The sequence below is a fragment of the Centroberyx gerrardi genome, chromosome 22, assembly GCF_048128805.1.
Source record: "Centroberyx gerrardi isolate f3 chromosome 22, fCenGer3.hap1.cur.20231027, whole genome shotgun sequence".
Classification (NCBI taxonomy): Eukaryota; Metazoa; Chordata; class Actinopteri; order Beryciformes; family Berycidae; genus Centroberyx; species Centroberyx gerrardi.
In genome coordinates, this window is record NC_136018.1 from 12067267 (window position 1) to 12077348 (window position 10082).

Genomic DNA, 10082 nt, shown 5'->3' on the forward strand with positions numbered 1-10082 from the left:
ATATGACCCCTGGGCTTCATTATTCGTTTCTGTCCATACAAAGACGTATCGCTTCTCCATACATCCACAGGGGACATTAATGAGAGCTACCGTTGCGATCTTTTAAACGGCTTCTTCACTTATCACCACAATGACTCTCCCATAGCCACAAAAATATCCCGTAGCTTCAATGAAAACGAAGGGGGAGATAAATTTACTGTTCCTAAATGGGGGCGTAATTACACCTTTGTTCCCAGAGACAAACAGAGGGAGTTCCTTTCATCCTCTGGTCATTGGCCCCATCAAGAGGGCCCTCCCACACCGTGACAAACGTGAAGCAGCTTTCAGAAAGGGGGGGGGGGGGATGAGGGAAGTGGGGAGGCCAAGGAGGGTAGCGCATGGAAGACGGCAAGGAAGAGAGAAGACGCCGTCCAGTGTTCAGCCTACTCACTTAGCCAAGTATCCAGAACTGTGGCTAAAAAACGTTCGGAGAAACAAAACACCTCCCAAGATCCCAAGATTACCAAAATCCACCAATTATTTGTGTAGTTTCTCACTCCCTGCTCCCAGCAATCACATGTAGACACAGCAGATTTTTACCTTGTTTTCCATCCTGGACTCTACCAGCTCTTTTCACCAGAACTGTTCTCTCCTTTGTTGTTTTGTTTGATATTTCAAGGCCTGTGGTGGGAGAACTTTTAAACTTCTGGGTTCTTCGCGGAAAGTTCGACATCAAGTGAAAGTCCAACAAAACAATAGGAGAGAGACAAGGGGGAGTGAGGCTTTGAACGACAACAAATTAGCCTAATGCGCAGTTCAAAAAGTCAAAAAAGCTCTCACTCGCAGGGTTAGAGGGTTACTCTGCGGAGAACAAGGACCCACATAAAAGCCAAGGGGACCCCTGCTAGCCCAGTGAGAATGGGCTCATGCTGTTGGGGGTGGTGGTGCTGGTTATGGTATGGGGGGAAAGAGGGGGCCTTGTGGTTCCCCGGGGGGCATGTTTTCTCTCCCTCCCCCCCCTGTCCTGCTCCAGTTAGCTCACTCACTCAAGACCAGACATCATCCCTCCCTCCTCTCCTCCTTCCCTCCTGCCTTCTGGCTCCGCAATTGGAAGTCCATTTGCTTTGCTTGATCAGTCCCCTTGCCATGGGCTATGTCTATCATCAGTGCACAATATTTGTAGCAGAAGTTTGTATGCCCCACTTGGGAATAGGCTATCAAGTCCAGATGGGGCTCTGCTTTTAAAAGGCAGCCCAGGCTTCAGCTTCTTCAACTCGCACTGCCACTGGGACAGAACGCTGGAACCCAATTATTCACCTAATTAGCATCTGCTAGGTCCCACCATCAGCACAGCCTCACCTCAGATATGTTTAAAGAGAAAGACTAGGCAAACAGGGCTTATCTGACAATCCAAAACGATGCATTACACAAACTGCCACGAGGGATCGCAACATCGAAGCACATAAAAATGCCTTTGTCCCCCTTACAGTTTGGTATCACGACTTTAGCGCCCACACAAAGCTCCATGGCATTGGACATGAAAGCAAGGGGCAAAAACATTAATCTAATCGTCCTCCGCCTTGACAGCTGGCCACAGGCTGGTGGCAGGGACACCGTCAGAGAGGGGGAGTATCAGATGTGGAAAAAGCGTCTTCGGTCGGGACACCCAGGCCTAAGGCACCTCTCCCAGGCAGATCAATAGGCCAGAGAGAATAATGATGATGGTGTGGCTGAGGGCCAGAGCCACAGTTAGACAACCCAGGGCCAGAATAGTGGTCAATCTGTCATCTAACATGGCTGTCAATTACTAACGCACTTAACGCTGCGTAGGGGCATCCGATAGCCAGAGATAGCAGGGAAGAAGAGAGAGGGAGAGAGAGAGAGAGATAGAGAGAGAAAGACGGAGGGAGAGAGAGAGAGAGTAAGAGCATAATACTCCGAAGATGAATGTGCACATAATACTGTCATCGTGAGTTAAACCACCAAGGGCAGGAAAGCAGCTTGTGCATTCTGCCTCGCATGCTCTGTCTCTTGTTCTCTTTCTGTCTCTCTCTGTCTCTCCCTCACTCTCGCTCTCTCTCTCTCTCTCTCTCTCCTTTTTCAGGCTCTCGGCAGCCTGCTGGAGAGGGCTGCAGATCTCCGGCTGTGGCCGACTGTATTTGGTTAAGAGGCGTGGAAAAGAGGCTTCCCCGCGCCACATCTGCTGCTGAGCTGGCGTTATTTATTGTGAGATGCTCTGGAGGCTTTTCAGCAACATGTGGAGATGTTTCTACTGTCACACATTAGACATTACAGGAGAAAACACAAGGACCAGGGTAGCAGTCAGCTAGCTGCCCTTGTCTAGCGCAGGTGCTGCCGAGGAACGGAGGTTTTTGAACCAAGACAGAGAGAGAGAGTGAGAGAGAGAGAAAGAGTAATAGAAACATTACATGGCAGCAGGCCTGATCTACTTTTAAACTGACTTGACAGAGAGAGAAAGAGAGACAGAGAGAGAGAGAGAGAGACAGAGAGAGAGAGAGAGAGAGAGAGAGAGAGAGAGAGGGAGAGAGACAGAGAGAGCAACAACTCATCTTTATCGGTTTCAAGGCCATAAATCTCCACGGTCTCAGCTCTTAAACAAATACAAATATGATCACAGGGAGAGAAAAAACAAAGGCCGGGGAGGGAGGGAGGTGGGGGGGGGCGACATGGCTGGTGCCTCCTAAGTGCCTGCCATTTTTCCATCTGTGTTGATTCGTTTTAAGAGGAGAGGGAGCCGTCGTAGAGGCTGCACATAACGGCCGCCTGGATGCAACCATCTGCCGGGGGGGAGAGGGTGAGGGCCGCGCTGTGAATCGGCCTGTCTCTGCATGCCATTAAATCAGGGACAGAGAACTATTACTCTAATCGGTTTTAAAGAGAATAAAATAAAACTTGTTTGGATCGGGCGAGCAGAGGGAACACGCGGCGGAATGCTAAAATAGTTGGACGGAGGAATGAGACGCGAGGACGAGCCAGAAGAGAAACGAAGTGATAAGCGGTATTGGCAAAACAATGGAAACGAGGGAACAGAAAAAGAAGTCACGCAAGGTAGACAATGAGGATCAAAGGATAGAAGTAGGAACACAGAGAGAGGCGGGTGTAAGTGAGGAAAAAAAAAGAACACAGGAAAAAACATACCAGCAGGATACACACTCACCACCCTGCTCACAGATTCCCATCCAAGATATATTTTTAGATCACTGGTGAATCAAATCTAAAAATCTGCTTAACCTGCCATGATGTTAGCCATGCCAACTTACATATTTTGCTTTTAAATTACTTTATCATGCTAACAGGTATAAGAGAGACTGATGGCATCTCTGGCAGTTTTTTCTGTACCCCAAAAGTACCTAGAGTGTGTGAATCTATGGAGAAAGAGATGGAGATGAAGGAGAGATTGGGCATGACGTCCTCACCTTGCATCTGGTAGCTGTACGGGGCCTGTCCCGTCTGTGGCGTGGTGAAGCCGGAGCTGTAGCTCAGGAAGCCCGTCTGTCCCGGGGACTGGGCCTGGCTCAGACCCCCCTCCGTCTTTATGCCTGCCCACAATGGACCTAAATCAGTTAGTGACACCAGATCGGTTTGATGCACAAGCAACAGTCAACACACAGGTTTCAGTTACACTGGACACAGCAAAGGGACACGTAGCCAGTCGCGGTGTGTTAGCGTAACACACTAATCACAATGGATAATCACTGATTATCTGATTACTGATGATCACTATCGTCAGTTGTTTAGAATATTAGCTTGCTCTGGGTTAAGGAACTGTACTTGCCGCTTCAACCAAAAAGTATGTACTGTATGTCCATTGATTTAGTAATTTAGCATTATTATTATTACTTAAGTTAGGCCATCTGTGGAAAAAATGCACAAGTAATAAAAAGTTAGATTTGCTAGTGTTTGTTAGTTAAACTGGCCACTGGTTAGATTGAATCGGTCCCAACACACTGTCTATGCAACAGTAGGTTTGTTAGCAGTTTGCCACCACTCAAACAAACACAGTAAATTCCTCCACATACTGGAGGGTCTTTTGGGGTCAAAACACTCCAAAGACTTTGGACAAATAAAGCACACTGTTAGCCATGTTCTCTATGCTTCGCTCTTGCGATGCCAGAGGAAACCAGTTTTTGTTTTGAAATTTATATCAGTAATCTTTCAGATCTCTCTGAACAGCACGATAAGCAAATTCAGTTTTATCGCATTAAAGGACAATATGCAGGCACTAAACAGTGACTCAGCAGCTCTCCTGCTCTTTCTTTGGAGGGGGAATTGTGGGAAAACAGGGCAAAGACTTTGTCCTGACTTTTAAGGAGGGGGAAAACATTTTATTTTTATTTTCTCCTCCTATCTGTGCATACAACATAAAGACTACTGAACAATGAGGATATCAACAGGCATCTTTTAGCTGGAAAAGAAGAGGATATTATGTGTGTTAGTGAAATCTTACCATAGGCTGGGATGCCATAGGGCTGGCCAGGCTGGGGGTAGCTAGCATAAGCTGCGGCCTGCTGCATTCCTGTGGTGTACTGCGTCTGCCCATACGCAGCCATATTTTGGGATGAAGGGGTAGGAAGAATATGTGGATATGTTCTGCTATTTGAGAAAAGAAACAAAAGACAAAAGTGAGAAAGGAAGGCAGGAAGAAAGAGGACCATATTTTACCCCCGAAACCGAAACACAAACTTTGCTCACTGACAAATTCTTTGTGATTGTGCTACTTAATTTGAAATACCGAGCCAAGCTGTAAGACAGATAGCATCGAATAGCTGATATACATGGCGAAAGAATAATAAATGGCAAAGGAAATTTTTGCAAGATAGTAATTACAACAGATTTCGGAGTGCACAAGCTGCAGACATCCAGGCAAACAAAGCCGGTCGAAAACCCCCGATCTAGCAGAAGGATCTAATTAAAGATCCAAATGAAGTTGGATGCTGCTTATTTTTTAAAGAAAAATAAAAGAAGCCTTACTTGGAAGGGTAAATCTGCGGAGAGAACTGGTGAGTTTGTCTTGGGCTGAAGCCACTGGTTCCAATAGCTGAGGAGAGTTAAAAAGAAAAGAGGCAAGCACATATTTAAACATTAAGGAATAAGGTAAATATTATCTTTTGCCAACAGAACTTCTGGATTCCAAGGAAACAGTAATTACATTGCATTACTCTATTTATTTCGGTAACCTTATTTAAGGTTGAAAACCGGAGAGCAATAATGAAGTAAAATAATCAGGTAAAAACGTCAGGTTTTTCTGCTGACCCGCGTATCTGTGAGATACTTCTGGGCTGCCATGACGACCGCTGGTATAAACACACACAGGATGGTCTGAATCAGTCTCGGCCTGTGGCTTGGGTTGCCTCGGGCCTTTAAAGCCACAACCACATTGGAAGTGACATCACTGATTGCAGGTAATGAGCGCTACTGCATAATCATTCCTTCATTAAACGTACGACTCATCTGTGTGGTTCCACAGCACCGTTAACTTGTGAAAACTCACTTTTACCCACAAATAACTCAGAGAAATACACTTGGTTTGAATCTGCAGTGACAATTATATTGTACACACGGTGGCTTTTTTCAATCATCGGTGTAAGGTTTTTCAAGTGACACCTCAAATAAACTCTTAATAATGAGAACATATGAATTAACAGCAGATTAGGAAGATTAACTGAAGACCAAAATGTTATATATCAATTTTCAAGAAAAAAATACAAACTAAAAAAAACATTTATAAAAATCACTGTAAAATGTATTATTTAACATTCCTAACAATACAAAAGATCCAGCCCGCAAAAGTGTTATCATTTTGTCAACTATCTTGAAACTTGTACATAAGATTAGATTTAAATTTTAACCATCATTTTGTAATAGTAGGTGTCATTTTTTAGAAATAAATTGTTGAATGTATAAATAAGAACGTAACAAGCTGGGTAGGTAGACAGCTACAGTTTATCAGTCCTGTGTTGGTTAGTCAACAGATATCAACTCAAACAGGCAGCAATCACAGTTCTGCCACGGGCGCTAACATGCCGACTGCAGCGGTGTGGCACAGTTCTGAAACATCTGTCTAATTGGTCGTGACATGTAAAATAAGGGATTTGGTTGCGGGGGAGCACTAACTGTATGTAACTGTATGCTGTAACCCCTCACACACGTTATTAATATTGAACACTTTTCCCACATCAGCAGCACCTGCCACTGGACAAAACCTGCTCTTCTCAACAGAGCTTTGGGTTTCCCCGCCGAGGATACGGGGGTATAAGATTACTAAATTTCATTAATATTGTCAAAGACAAAAGTCATAGCAGTGATTTATGTGCTTCTAGCGTTAAGGTATCAAGTACTTAGTTAAACAGTTAAGGAAATAGGGGAAAATTAGCAGCAAGATAATACCAGGCACAGTTGTTTCAGAGAGAGAGGGTTGATGGATGCGGAGCTAATAATACACGTGTATAGAAATCATGAGACAGCGCTGCAGTTTGACACAGATACTGGTGAGGGCAGAAAAAAAGAAATAACCTCAAAAACATACATTAGCTACTTATTTCGTTTGCATTGCCTTCAGTGCTTATTATTCTCGGGGGCTTTGGTTTTATTTAGCGATGCCCCGTCTGTATCTATGTGTGTGTGTGTGTGTGTGAGTGAGAGCAGGGTGTGAAAGCCCTGGCTCTGACAGGGCGATAGGGTAACAGCCCGTGGAGAGCGAGGGCCACTGGGACGCCATGTCACTCCACTGGACAGACAGGCTCAGTGCATTACAGGTCATAATTCAGTCCTCACTGGCATGGGAACTAGCAGAGTCAACACACACACACACATACACACACACACACACACGCAAGCAAGCAAGCACAGCACATAAATATGCTGACAAAGGTAAGGTAGAGTCTCTCGTTCTTAAACACTCACTCACACACACACATATATATATATATATATATATATACACACACACAGACGCAGACACACACACACACACACACTATGTTGGCGTTTTAGCTGCAGGGACACTTCCTGGGGCCGAGCTTATCAGTCACCCATCTCTGGGCTCATCTCTCACTAATCAGTTCTGCAGCTGTGTGTGAGAAGCAGCCAGACACACACACACACACACACACAAAACAGTGCCCCCCCCCTCACCTGATCCTGAGAAGCTGTCTAGAGAGGTGTCTGCTACTGAGGTGGCGATTTCGCTGCTGCTCATTGGCTCTGTTTTAACTGCAAACAAAGAAGCCACACCGTCACCAAAGGCACCAAATCAAAGTCTGAAAAAAAAAAAAAAAAAAAAAAAGTCTAACTAAGGTCTAACTACTCCAGGCTCTCACATTCACTGACGTTTGTTTTGAAAATACAGCAAAAGTTACTCCATGTAAAATAAAAACAGAGCTAGGGAAAATGTACAGGGCGGAGGGAGTAGTCAAACAACTTTCCACTACAGTTTTCATAATAATGTTGGCACATTTCAATGTGTTATAAAATATTACATCTATATCAGTTAAAGATCAGAGGTTTTTGATTTCTATTATTTTTTTATTTCTGGGATTTATCAGATGATCAGGCTCACACAACAATCACTGATCCCTGTCATTCAACCTGGAGAAAAACTATGAATGCTGTTACTTTTAGAAATATGCTGGAGCCATTTCCCAGTGTAAAGTTTACTCATGCACTTCAAAAACTTTTAACAATTTAACAAGAGCAATGTAAGCCAAACTTTAGCCTGACAACACATTTTGCCAACCAACAAATTACTACAGTGTTTGATCTTATAATTTATACTTAACTATGATTTAATGGCTTACCCGTATTTAAATGTAGCATCAGGGAGAAATAAACAAATATAAGTCAGAATCACTGATAAAAAGGAGCCCTGCATGGACGTGCAAGTACGATTGAAATGTCAAGACAATGTATGGTGTATAAAATCTTTTTAAGAGTGTAGCGAACGCTGTTTGACCTTGGCTCCTTTAAACAGCTACAGCGATAGATCTGCAAAGACAATTTCACAGCTATCTGACAGCTCAGGAATCTTTGAAATCAATCCATTTCACTTCAGGCGGGCTGGGGGATTTTTTTTTTTTTTTTTTTTGGCAAAACAAATTCACAATGTGGGCAGGGGAGTCATGCTCAGTGGAATCCCTCATGGTTGAAGAAGCCATTTGCTGTCATGTTTTACATGTTTCCGCTATGCTCGTTCTGCGCAGAAACATATGTTGACGGGGAGCAATTCTTTTGAACAACACACCGATGAAAAAATAGTGGTAAAGTGCATGCATAAACTAGCACACACTCAGGTCACAGAGCACACAATAACCACTGTATTCAGGAAACAGCATGGAACGTCCAAATGAAAACTAAAATGCACAGTATGCGACTTCACAATCTGACCATTCATTAACAATGGACTCAAATCCATCCAGTGTCAAACCATGCTTGAAACAGAATAACACAACAATTAAATGCCAAAGAGTTTCTGAATGAAAGGCACAATAGTTGAAGCAATGTTTAATTTTGCAACAGGTAAAGTATGTCTTTGAGGGGGATTTCATTTTTTTTATTTTTTTTTATCACAAATTAAATTTCTTGAACATTGAAATCTCATGAAGCTAAGCAGAGAGATCAAAAAAGGTAAACTACAAAGAGTGCTTTCTTTCTCGCTCTCTTTCTTTTCTTTCAGTGGAGTTGAAGAGAACACCAAGTATTGTCCTTTCATTGTGTCACCAAGAGTAGACAAACCTGCAGCGGACTGTGAGTTAGAACCTAACAACCAGTCTGCAGTGGTAAGCATTGTGATGTTATCACCTATGGGAAAGAAAGAACGGCAAAGGACACATGACAGTCTGCACCACGTCTACGGGTCCTTTGTCAAGAATATAGGAAAATAAATACACCCAGAGCTCAAAGCACAGACTAACTTTCCTGCGAAGATTACATGATACTCTATGACGTTTTGAATGACTCGTGTTGGTTTGTGACATGGGCACGACTGCTTGACTAAACAAAGGCTCAGCTTTTAGCACAGGGCGAATCACCTGAGTAAATAACTATGGATAGTACAAACCTCATGCAAAACACCCTCCTTTTCATGCTGTGGGCTTTTGAATAATTACATGGTTACTTAAATAAACAGCTAATAATCTCTGGAGAAAAAAACACTATTAGCATTGAATTATATAAACTGTAAATGGTAGGGAAGCAGGTACTGTAACACTGTAAAGTCCAAAATAATCTACATTGCAAAGCTGCAAATATCTGATTTGAATGAGTGCATTTCCTCTTTTGCCTCACTGGTCGTTTAACACTATATTACTGCAAATGTGTATTGTTAATACACCTTTAGAAAAAGATAAAAAACAGATGACATTTTCCACCTGCATTAGTTTTTATTGCTATTCAAGACTCGCGACTTAACACATGCATAAACGCTACACAGGATTCACCTGAAGGTTAAAAAGTCTCGCTCTGTTTCACATTTGAGAACTACTGTACAGTATCCATCACCCTTTTCAGCCTTTTTCGTATTTAGAATAGCATGAGAGAGAGAGAGTCACTAAAGAGAAGCAGCCCTGCGCACATACCTTCAGTGCCATTGGGTGTCATGGAATTGTTATTGATGTGGGAGTTGTCGAGGTTGGGACCATTAGGAGATTCGCTGCTTCCACTTACTCGGCTGTGAGGACTGGCTAGATCCTGCATTTCCATAGACCTGACGAGAGACAGAAGCACACACACACACACACACACACACACACATACACACACCAAATTAAATTACACATATCACACCGGATCCAGGGAAGACATACGGCTGGACACACTATGCAATGTACACAATATGCACATAATGCAGTATTATACATTTAGTAAAGTAAGTAAAATGGTAATGTTACTACAAAGTGAAAAACAAATTATTATATGTAGATTACTGATCAGGGGCTGAGTAAGACAGAAAAAAAAATGTCAACAATATTATATTTGCAACTACAATTTTACAATAAATTTAGTTACGAATCAATAAAATACTGATGTGAAACAAAATAATTAGGAAAAAATAAGATTATAACTTGCTGAAAATTTCAAAACATGAG

At 42.8% G+C, this 10082-nt stretch overlaps 1 protein-coding gene across 3 annotated transcripts in view; it reads right to left on the reverse strand.

Moving 5' to 3' along the window:
• eya1 (EYA transcriptional coactivator and phosphatase 1) overlaps positions 1-9712 on the reverse strand; it is a 33901-nt gene extending 24189 nt beyond the window's left edge. The window contains exons 1-5 of one of the 3 annotated variants that reach the window (XM_071923972.2): positions 9573-9712; positions 7135-7212; positions 4972-5038; positions 4448-4590; positions 3417-3539 (exon numbers count right to left, since the gene is read on the reverse strand). In XM_071923972.2, the coding sequence (XP_071780073.1) occupies positions 3417-3539; positions 4448-4590; positions 4972-5038; positions 7135-7212; positions 9573-9696 (535 nt within the window). In that variant the 5' untranslated portion in view covers positions 9697-9712. Of the gene's footprint in view, positions 1-3416; positions 3540-4447; positions 4594-4971; positions 5039-7134; positions 7213-9572 lie in introns of all 3 variants that reach the window. The other 2 variants (XM_071923971.2, XM_071923976.2) reach the window with 2 other exon arrangements.
• Positions 9713-10082: the final 370 nt, after the last annotated feature.